Source organism: Parasteatoda tepidariorum, chromosome 3, assembly GCF_043381705.1.
Source record: "Parasteatoda tepidariorum isolate YZ-2023 chromosome 3, CAS_Ptep_4.0, whole genome shotgun sequence".
Classification (NCBI taxonomy): Eukaryota; Metazoa; Arthropoda; class Arachnida; order Araneae; family Theridiidae; genus Parasteatoda; species Parasteatoda tepidariorum.
The window spans coordinates 4,806,437-4,818,238 of NC_092206.1; the positions used below are offsets into that span (position 1 = coordinate 4,806,437).

At 32.5% G+C, this 11,802-nt stretch overlaps 1 protein-coding gene across 1 annotated transcript in view; it reads left to right on the top strand.

Annotated features, from left to right (window-relative positions):
- Positions 1-11,802, top strand: part of LOC107451885 (adhesion G-protein coupled receptor G6) — a 35,626-nt gene that overhangs the window by 21,597 nt on the left and 2,227 nt on the right. Inside the window, exons 11-15 of the mRNA XM_043051129.2 lie at positions 1,103-1,221; positions 3,392-3,657; positions 6,979-7,045; positions 8,444-8,643; positions 10,697-10,806. Coding sequence (XP_042907063.1) covers positions 1,103-1,221; positions 3,392-3,657; positions 6,979-7,045; positions 8,444-8,643; positions 10,697-10,806 — 762 coding nt within the window. The remainder of the gene's footprint in view (positions 1-1,102; positions 1,222-3,391; positions 3,658-6,978; positions 7,046-8,443; positions 8,644-10,696; positions 10,807-11,802) is intronic.

The following is an 11,802-nucleotide window of genomic DNA, read 5'->3' on the forward strand; positions in this document are numbered from 1 at the left end:
ATTGAATACGACATTTTGCGTAGTTTGGAATTCGACAGCATAATACAAGATTTCGTTGAATCCAAAAATAGCAAAAAAGTAATATATTAGATCATAAGATTCTGTAAAATAATTTATTACCGAAAAATATTATATTTTTATTTGTATCTTCATAATTTTGTGCAAAATACACTTGTTGTTTTTAAAGCTAAATTATTTTTGTCAACAAATTTTTTTCTCCCAAGTTTTTCGTAGGCCCCTGAATTTCGTAGGCCCTAGGCACGTGCCTAGTGTGCCTATAGGTTAATCCAGCCCTGCTCATCATACAAATCAACAATTATTTGTGGGAAAATCATCGGGATTGGTGAGCGCCAGAAAACAAGTGGCTTAGCCCTAAAGTCATCTACACTGGTGTAAAAAATTAAGAGAATTTGCGGACTTGGTTCATTATCTCTAGAAATACTAGACCCATTGAAATTTGATTTGTACATGCATTGATACAATACAAAACAAATGACCATTCAACAATTGTAATGCACCCGCATGATCGCGGATAACACTCGTTGAAGTCGGAAAATATGAAACAGCATTTGCAGAATAAGCAAAAGAAAAGGTCCCTTCTTACAGATATAAAGGCCTTGCACCGCGATTTCATACTTGATATAAGGCAGTTTATCAATTCCTGTGGGAATTTCATACTTTCCTACTCCAACGAGTGTTAATATACACGATCATGCGCGTGTATTACAATTGTTGAATGGTTATTTGTTTTGTATTGTATCAATGCATGTAATTATCAAATTTCATTAAAATTGGTCCGGTAGTTCTAGAGATAATCGACCCAGTTTGAAAATTCTCCTCATTTTTTAAACCAGTATACAGTGCTGATACAAATATGTGCATTTCAATTACGAAGAGTTTTGAAAAGTGTGTGCCACACCCATCTCCCCTCTTAAAACTCTGTTAAGATTTATGACAATTTATGTTTTCCTAAAATCCAGGTGTGAATTCAAATGTTAGAAGTTAACATTAAAGAATTTCCTAAATATTCATAATTTGCTAAAAACGAAGCCCAGATTCTCCTTGCATTTATTTAATTTATATGTTTATTTCATTCTTACAGTCTGTTAATCCAGAGAAAAGTGATCCCCCCTCTTACAGATTGGGAACTGCCCTGCACGTGGGATTAAGTTTTTCTATGATTGCTCTGGCTTTCTCAGCCCTACTCTACCTTCTCTCCAAGTAAGACTTGTATCATTCAACTTTCATTTATTTTATTCCTGTCGTAAAATACCTCTGATCTCGTTTTTATCCCTAATTTTCACATTAATAAAATTATTTTTGCTATTCAGAAAAAAATGGGAGTTTTTCTTTTTAGAGGATTAATCATTTTCTATACTTTCATTCATAGTTCAGGAATTCTCCTTTCATGCAAGACACAAAAAACTTTATGGAAACAACAAAAGAAGTAAACAATTTCAAATTAAAAGAAGAAATATTTTTTCTGACAATTGGAACATAGGACACAAAGTTTGCTTTAGGCAAAGTTTGAAAACTTTAGACACCCAGAAATGTACTAAATTACGAAGAAATGCAGATGACGTAACGACTTTGTCGTAGAAAATACCCTGTCGACGAAACGATTCTGTTGATGAAATGACCCTGTCTACGAAATGACCCTATTGACGAAATAACATTGTCAACGAAATATACAATAGACTTTCGATTAAATGACCTTGTCAATAAAATTATCCGTAGAAGAGGTGTCGATGTAGTGATTGTCGATGGAACAACCCTATGGATGAAACGACCCTGTCGACAAAATGGCCCGTCAACGAAACGACTCTGTCGACGAAATGACCGTCGATGAAATGATCTGTAGATGAAGTGATTGTCGCCGAAATAAATGCGACCCGCAGTAATGATAGTAAAGTAAATGGCTATACTCAACCACAAAATGTTAAGAAGAGGCTATACATTGTGAGAAACTTTTAATGGCGAATTCTCTTTCATCTCCATTTTTTTTTTAAATTTATCATCATCATTATCAATGGCTCGACAGCCCAGGGTGGGCCTTGGCCTTCTCAAGAAGTTTTTTCCAGGCCAACCTTTTTCCTGCTAGCGTTTCTAGTTTTCAAGACCAAAAAATCTTTTTCTAGGTCATCTATCCTTCTCAAATTCGGCCTGCCTTTCTTCCGCAAACTGTTAAGAAGAGGCTATACCTTGTGAGAAACTTTTAATGGCGAATTCTCCTTCATCTCCATTTTTTTTTATAAATTTATCATCATCATCATCAATGGCTCGACAGACCGGGGTGGGCCTTAGCCTTCTCAAGAAGTTTTTTCCTTGCCAACCTTTTTTCCTGCTACCGTTTTACAGTTTCAAATTTTTAAGACCAAAAAAATCTTTTTCTAGGTCATCTATCCATCTTAAATTCGGCCTGCCTCTTTTTCGTGTGCCAACTGGTCTAGCATTGAAAACTCTTTTTGCGGTACGATCTTCATCCATTCTGATAATACCCATTTTATTCTTTGTCGTTTAAAGAAGTTAATAACGTCAGGTTCATTATATGAGTGATAAAGCTCTAATTTTGTTCTTTTAAAATTTATAGCTGAGAGAAAAATGAGTTAAGGTAAACACTGAAGTTTCGAATGAAATTTTCTGAAAAAAAAATTTCAAAATATTTGAAGACAAACAAATTATAGCACGGTTACTTAGGATTATATGATGGGGAACTAATCCTACCATGAAAGGTTCCTCCCACGGTATAGAGTTCTTTTAAGGTAATAAACTGAGCGAAAATTCAGATTCTTTTTACTATTCTTATTAACATCCATATTTGAACTTCAGTTCATTAACTTCCTAAACCCTTGAAATATTTAATCTCCGATTTTTTTTTTTTTTAAGCATACTGACAGAGGAAACTGGAAAGAAACTCCCAAAAAAGAAACCAAAATGCTTGACAACTATTTTCCTACCATTGCCTACGTTATCAATGCTGAAGTTTTTTTAGCGGGTGTGTTGCTTATCCTATGAATATGTTTAAAATATGAAAATCTCAAATTTAAAATACTGCGGTAGAGTTGAAAAAAACAATGCAAGTCCTTTACGACAGATTTTTAAAAAACCAGCTTGACAACTATTTTCATACCCTTGCTTGCTATCAATGCTAGTTTTTTTTCTTTTTTTTTGAGGTGTGCAGCTTATCATACAAATACGTCAAAAATATGAAAATCTCGACTTTGATTTTTTTGTCACTTGTGTTGATTTTTCGAATGAACAGCTTGTGTTGTAAAAAATGATCTTACATACATGCTTAATGTTAAGTTCTCGACATAATTTGAGATTCGAAGATGTCTTTAGATTAAAAAGAAATGTTCATAGCATAATGAAAAGAGAATTTTTGTTTCAGGAAATGGCGAATGACAGTCGATCACACCATCCTGTTCCATTTGTCTTTGAGTTTTTTGGGTTGCCTTCTCATCCTCCTCTTGAGCGAGGAGAAGTTTTCTTGGGAGAAGAGCTGCTTCCTCCTATCCTTGATGCTCCACTACTTTCTGTTGGCAACATTTGGCTGGCTCCTCGTTCATGCAATCGTTCACAAGATGAGATTTGGCAAGAAAACGGATTTGGAAGAAGTACCTTACTTCCAGCTGAAAGCTGCTATTTGTACTTGGGGTAAATATACATTGCTAGCTAAAAACCTTTTACCGACTCCGATGATTTTCTGTTCTTTCATTAAAGAAAAGTTGTATTGCTGAGGAATTATGGAATAACACTACATGGTTGAAAAATTTCATTTCTGGACTAGTAAATTTTTAACGAATTTTACCGAAGTTTATTGGAAGCATGAGAAACAATGTGACAGCTCATTATTATTTTAAGGCGTTAAATATACTGCAATCAATGGAAATCTCTAAAAGTCCCCCTCAATATTTCAGACAAATAAAGTAAATTTTTCTTGAATTATTATTAATTTAATTTCATTAAAGTTAAAAACAAGAAAGACATAAAAAAAATAATATTTTTGACGGTATTTAGCACAGTTAGGAAATTTTTTTATCTTATGTGTGAAATTAAGAACTGTTGACACTGTGTCATTTAACTTTATCCCCATGCAATAACAAATTGTTTTTTCACAAAGTTTCCATTTGAAATAAATTATTCGAGGTTAATAACAGAGATTTTAAATGAAAAAAATATTGTATCATATGTCTGGTTATTTGGAGATACCCGGATAAATGATTTTTGTTCAAAATAGAATTGTGATAAATATTTTGATCAAATCCTCAGCTGATCTGTGTTATAATCAAAATCAAATATATGATCTGACAATCAGTAAACTTGAATATCAATTAGTTCAGAAGCTTCTATAAACATCACAATAGATAAGAATAATATTTGAATTCAAAATTTCAAGCATCCTTTCTTTGTAAACTTTGAAATGTCAATTAACTCACGGCATTACTTCAAAGAGCAGATGTTTGACCTATGCATCTTTTATAATTATAATAGTGTAAATTTTATTCGATTTTTCATTTTTGGTAAAAGAAATATGTATACATACTTATACAACACAAATAAGAACATAACATTTGCCATATAATTTAATGGGGTAGCCTAAAAATAATTTCGTTTTCTATTTGACCATTTCCTGATAAATGAAATGATCAAAGTCAACCCCTGGAATGCAACAAAAGAAAAGAAGCTAAATTTTTTTTTCTTGTAAGTGAACTATAATTAAAATTAACAATAAAAATATTTTATTGTTTCACTCACTCTATTGCTATTAGGTTGAGTATTTTCACTAACTGATTTTTAAACAGAACTTACTTTATACTATGCTATTTGAACAGCATTAGGGGTCAAAAAATATAAGTAAATAAACCCAATGCAATCACACACACAAAACCAAAAGGCTAATTTTGGCACAATTAAAAAAAATTGAAGCACTCTTCTATTACTTGCTACTCATCCTAGTAATTTTACATTATTTGATAAAGTAAAACATGTCTTTAGAAGCTTAACTCATTAAAATAAAGATTAACTGCTTTCATTATAGATAATATCAAATGATTTTTCTGACAAATTTCTACTTTAGACTTCACACTCTTTACAGATTATTCGCATTTTTGCAAATAATGTGTCCAAGAGGTCGTGGGTTCGATCCCCGTCGGCAAAAGACTCCCCGTGTAGTAAATGGTGACTGATGCACGTTAAATCTGTCGAGGCACAAAGTCCTCCATGTCCCCATAACAAATCATACCTCTGTGGGTACTGATCCAGGAGTTCCCTTGTTTTCTGGATTTCATTCAAAATTACAAGGCTACGGATTTGAGCATTAATAGTCGTAAACCCTTAAAATTGAGTCGGCTGTTCAACCACGGTTATAAAATAAAGTAAAATAAACTGAATTTGAGCCGCGATGGCTCAGGGGATAGAGCGCTCACCTTCCAATGAGGAGAACCGGGTTCGAATCCCAGTCGATACCGACCACAGTGCTGACGTGATATATCTTCAATGGTAGACGGATCATGGGTCAGTGTCCCCTTGCCGTCAGATTAACCGTGGGAGGTTCTCGTGGTCTACCTCTCCATGTAACGCAAATGCGGGTTAGTTCTATCAAAAAGTCCTCCACGAAGGCTAATCTTTACTATGCTTGATCCAGGAGCTCCCTTGTCTTCTGGATTGGGTTCAAAATTACAAGGCTACGGAGTTGAAATTAGTAGTAGTAAACCCATAAAATTAGGTCGACTGTTCAACGACGGTTATAAAAAAAAAAAATCAGAATTAGTGCCGGGATAGCCTGGATTGCAAGGCACTGGGCCAATGTCCAAGAGGTTGTGGGTTCGATCCCCGCTGGTTGAAGACTCCCCGTGTAGTAAATGGTGACTGATGCACGTTAAATCTGTCGAGGCACAAATTCCTCCATGTTACCATAACAAATCATACCTCTGGGGGTACTAATCCCGGAATTTCCTCGTCTTTTGGATTGGTTCAAAATTACAAGGTTACGGAGTTGTACATCAGTAGTCATAAACCCAAAATTGAATCAGCTGTTCAGCGACGGTTATAAAATAAAATAATCAGAACCAGGATAATCTATTTGAGTTATTATATTTTGCAAAGTTTACATCTTCTAAAATCAAAATGAATAAAATTATTTATTTTGAGGTTATAATTACTCGTCAAGAAATGTTGACTTATTTTTACAGTTTTTTTTTCTGTTATTGTCATGAAATATAATAAAGTCTAGTGTATTAACAAACTAATAAAAAGTTCTAATAGAGGAAATATTAATAAACATATTTTATTTGTTTAAAAATAAAGAAAATCTGAGTGAAGTTATACTTTGGTGGAGCACTATACACCTCAAGATAAACTAAATGCAAAAATAAGTTCTGTTTTTAACAGCCTTTCTTTAATTTATAACAGGAGAATTTACATAAGTGTTTTTTACCTCTCTCCTCATTGTATAATTGAGAACTTTTTAACTGAAATAATTAAAAGTTTCTTTCATAACCATTATTTTATTTCCTTCCTGTACTATGCAAATTTATTATTTATTTTCTTAGTTTCAATTTTAAAATTGTAGTTATAGTGCATTTACGCCGCACTAGAACTGCGCAATGGGCTATTGGCGACGGTCTGGGAAACATCCCTGAGGATGACCCGACGACATGCCATCATAATTTTGATCCTCTGCAGAAGGGATAGCACGCCGCTTCGGTAGCCCGACGACCTACACGCGAAGTCGAGCACTTTACGGCAGAACAGTTTAACGAGAACAAATACCGCACACCCTCATTCCTTACGCAGACTGATCCAAGTGGTCACCCACCCGCACACTGACCGCAGTCAGTGATGCTTGACTTCGGTGATCTGCTGGGAACCGTGTCTTTACGATCAGTCCACTGCGGAACCTTAAAATTGTAAGCCATTGATAAAAATTTTAAAAAATTTTCAATTGTTAAGTGATAACTTTATTTTCCTTTTCAGGCTCAGCTGCTGTTATCATATTTGTCATATGGTTAACAAGATATGATGAGCACTACAACTTAAAGAGGTACATGCCTTCTTTACCTCTCTAAGTGATAAAGGGTCCAATTGCTCCCCACTAATTACCTCAATTGCTCAAACATACTCCTAAATAATTTTTTATTTTAATATGCCAAATTATGTCCCAGTTTTTTCAGAAGATAAAAAAGCATATATACCAAAAATGATATTCCAATTGCCATCGATTGTGGTCACCTAAATTTGCTATCAAAACAATCCAATAACAATATATCAATGGAAATTTCTACGTTCTCACATTCAAAGTTGCACATTTTTTGAAAAATAGTAAAGAAACTTAGAACTACATCATTTAGCCGGTTTGCTATCATTCGTCACAAAATGGCGCTTGAAATATCTTCCAACTAACTAAATAAAATATAAACTCTCCAAAGTGGAATTCTCCTACAATATCAGAATTTACGGCACAGCTATGAGGAAAAATATCAGCAAAATCACTTGATGCATGATTTGATTGTTAAAATATGTCAAATTTTGATAACAAAGATATTAATATGGGAATAGAACGTGTTACTTATTTTCAATCTAAACATAAACAAACATATTGCCGAAGAATCAAAGATAATTAAAATTAAACTCAAAATTCTCAACGAAAAATAAAACAGATATACAACTAAATTTGCTACATTAACATTTATTTTTACTGAAAATGAATAATAGTATTTAAGAAGCCTCTTTTTTTTAATATAAAATATGTTTCCACATACAATTAACAGAAAACATCTAGATCTTAATTTTGTTACTATTTAACAAATAATGTGCACATTTAACCTTCAGAGCATTGCAATTTTCAGTAAAATTAAATATTTAAAATACTTTTATAAAAAGTTTATGTGGCCACTTTTTAGGGCAAACGAAAGTGAATAATTTGAATGTTCGTTCCATGGACTAAAAGTTACTTAAGTCTGAATTTATTAGTTTTATACCATAGCTAAATTTTTTGCACTGCAATGGAAAAAAAAAAACCTCGATCATTTAATTAAAATTTGAAGATCTTAATTTAGTTACTATTTAACAAAGAGTGTGCACATTTAACTTTGAGAACATTGTAATTTTGTGAGTAGAATTAAAATAGTTCTATAAAAAATTTACGCCTTTATTTCTTATGGCAAACAAAAGGGAATAATATGGATGTTCGTCATACCGACTAAAAGTCAACTAAGTCTGAAGTTATTAATTTCATTCCATTGCTAAATTTTTTGCTAGCAATAGAAGAAAAAACTTCGATCATTTAATTAAAATTTGAATTTGTTGTTCCACATTTATCAGAAAATCCGCCACAGTTAAAAATTCTACATCTGGGTAAAGGCAAGTAGCAAATTCTCTTAATTTTGTCCTGTGTACCTCTTGGAGCTTCAAAAATGGAATCGATTTGTTTGTTTTTCAGCTGTCTGAAGCCATTGACGGAGGTATCGAGGGCGGCTGTCATCCCAATTGTTGTCTTGGTGCTCGTGACACTCTGCCTCAACCTGTGCGCAGTCTACGCCATAACGTGCCGTTACAAGAAGGACTACCTATTAGAAAACTCATCCTACCATGAATCCGTCATCAAGTTCAGGGTGGCCTTCACCATCTCCTTCCTTTTTGGTATCCTAAATAGAATAAAAGTCTCCAGCAGGCTGATTTCAAAATTATCAAAAACAAACGTCTATTGTATAAGCTGTTAAAATTATATATATATACACAGCCACCAACTACACTGGATTTTGCCAGCTTCTCCTGATCTACTAGTTTACTAAAAACTCTCCTGGTTTTTGTGCATTTTAGAAAATTCCTTAAAATTGTTTAAGTTTCCTATAAAAAAAATCCCTATTGAAATAGAATTTTAACACAGATTATTGCTTGCTTGAATATTTAAATAAGTATTACTAATTTATATAATGAAGCGAGCCTCATTTATAGAAATCAGTTAAAAACTTTTTTTGTTCTAAAATGTTCAGTTTGTTTTTATTCAGAACTCTATTTCTAAATTAATTTTAAAAAAATCTTAATTATTTCTTATGAATTAAACGGCAATTACTATTCAAAATTATGAGTAAGCATAATTCACTACATTTCAAGCATATTTAATACCAATCATGACCGGAAAATATTGCAGTTTTTCTATTTTGATGTCAATAGAATTCCCTGAAATTCCTTATGTGTTAAATATTTAGTATCTTTGGCAACAATTATCATGAAATTTAAATTATTTCGTGAAATCTGCTTGTTGTTTCGGATTGGTCCTGTACTCTATTGAACAACATGTGTTTCTTTTGCTGGAATATCACATTTTATGGCATTTGTATTCTTTTCAAGAATTCTGTAGTGCGCCATCTCTTGGCCAGTTTTGTAACTTAATTCCAAAATTTTTGTGTAAAAAGTTTACAGGTTTTATAGAAGACATACGGTTTGTTTTATTTATCTATCTCCATTTGTGTTCGTGTTTTTAATTTTGAAATCAGCTAATTTGTAACTCATGTTAATTACGTTAACATGAGTTCTGAATAACTGCACACATTTTCGTAAACCTAGCTTACATATTCATGGAAATATGGACATTTTTATAAAAAACTAATTTATTGACTTACGTGTTTTTACTATAACTGCAGAAATATTTAATAAAATTTAACAAATTTTTAGGGTAATTGTTAATTAACAATAAAAACATAATTTTAAAATTTGTTTAAAATTGAGCAAGATGAGTATTTAAAGTTATATTTTCATACTGCTCACGTGCGAAAAAATTTCTTAATTTTGTTTTGGATATCTTGAAAATTTAAAAAGTTTCTAGCAATTTTCTTAGTAGTATTCGATAATTTGGAAAAAGAGCTTTGAATAGAAAGGGGTTTTCTACATATTTAATTTTGCACTATTAAACAAGATTTATTAAAATTGGCATTATATAGGACCACACAAAATTAAATTACGTTTTATTTCCTAATACCGTCACATTTTGTTGTTCGGACCATATTGTCATTTATTAAGAAATTTTGTTTTATAGTACGAATTGATATTTGTGGAAACATCCTTATTCAGAGCTATTGATAGAGTACAAAAGCTACCTAGAAATTTGCTAGACACTTTTTATATTTTCAAGATATTCAAATTGGACTTTTTTCATAAGTCAGCAATTCCGATTCTAAACAAAATCATGAAGAAAAAATTTTAATATTTTCCTCGCATGTGTAGTATGAAAATATAACTGTAAATACTTATATATTGCGAAATTTTCATGAATTTTATTGAAAATTTTCAGCAATTATAGTAAGGCGTTACGTTAATACTTTTTCAAAAATTGATATTAATATTGAATTCTGTTGATATTAATAATCTAAAGTTTCAAGCATTTTTCGCCAAATATGGTAAAGTAAAATTTCTAAAGTAAATAGACAAGCATGAAAAGTAATCTTCAAGATAAAATATTTATCCATATTTACTAACAAAAATAATAAAATGTGCAAGAATTTTTAACGAAAGAAGTGTAACGATTGAGTGGTTAAATGCAGAAAATTTTTGAATCACCATGTTACGTTAATTTTGTCCTATATTATGGAAACATTTTATTTCCCTGTGCTGCAGTATTCTGTAAAAGCTATGAAAATGTTATTAATATTTCAGGATAGTGTTAACCACAAAATGTTTTTTTTTCTTTTCACAGTTATATCCTGGCTGTTTGGATTGTCCGCCCTGCATCATGAATATAAGGAATTAAGAATCCTTTTTAGCATCTGCATCGTTCTCACCACCTACTACATGACTCTATTTTTTGTAAGTAATATAGTTTAATTGGGAAATTTTATAAAATTAATGTTTAGTGATATTTATAGTCGATTGCAACGCTGGAATACGCCATCTGATCTGGGGAAAAGACCGGTACCATGCTTTTGGCCTTTCCCCCTTTCAGTTGCATAGGAATGTACTACGCCATTTTTCTTTTTCCTAATATTTTTCGTTTGTAATTAAAAACAATATTTTTTTTAAATTTTCATGATGCTTCCTTTTAGAACTATGTTTAATGTACTTTTCAGTTCCATTTAGTTTCCCAGCTTAAAAGATTTTAATCTATATGAAAATCAAGACAGAAACTTCCTCCTTCTATGACTCTCCACACGCTAATGGTGAAAGCATGCGAAGTGCTGCCATATAGGTGGAGAGTTCTGCTTTAAGCCACCTGCAGCCCATTTCGATTGCCAATTGCTTCAGTTAGTTACTGAACCAACATCTCACACGACTTCGTTTTAGTTAAAATTCAAGAAGGGAGAAAAAGAATTTTGCTAACTAACCCTTTACAGTAGTATTAAGTAGTTATAGCATACCGGTCAGAATTCATTTATGTTGGATTAACGTAATACGCATTATAATGAGAAAAAAATAGTGCGTGGAGTCCCTCCGCGGAAGAAGTTAAACTTCACAACCTGCGACGTTAAGTGTAGAAGAATCAGCAGTCGTAGAAGGATCCCTAGTTCTATTCAACTACTCTTTTTCCTGCTCCGCTCGCTTCCGTGCTCTGCAATAACGGTAATATTGCGCATTTTTCCCTCGTGGACCTCTTGAACCAGTGGAAGTGCTTGTGGTTGCCTCATCGTCTCGCCCTGGAAAATGTATTTGTATTAATAATGTATGTGAATGCGTCATAATGTAATTTCAGAAGAGAAAACCTAACAATCAATTGATATTCACAAGAGACGTACCTTGACATAACCTTAAATACGTCGCATTGTCCGTGGGATTGTTTTCACTCATTTTTTACAATTGTTATCCACT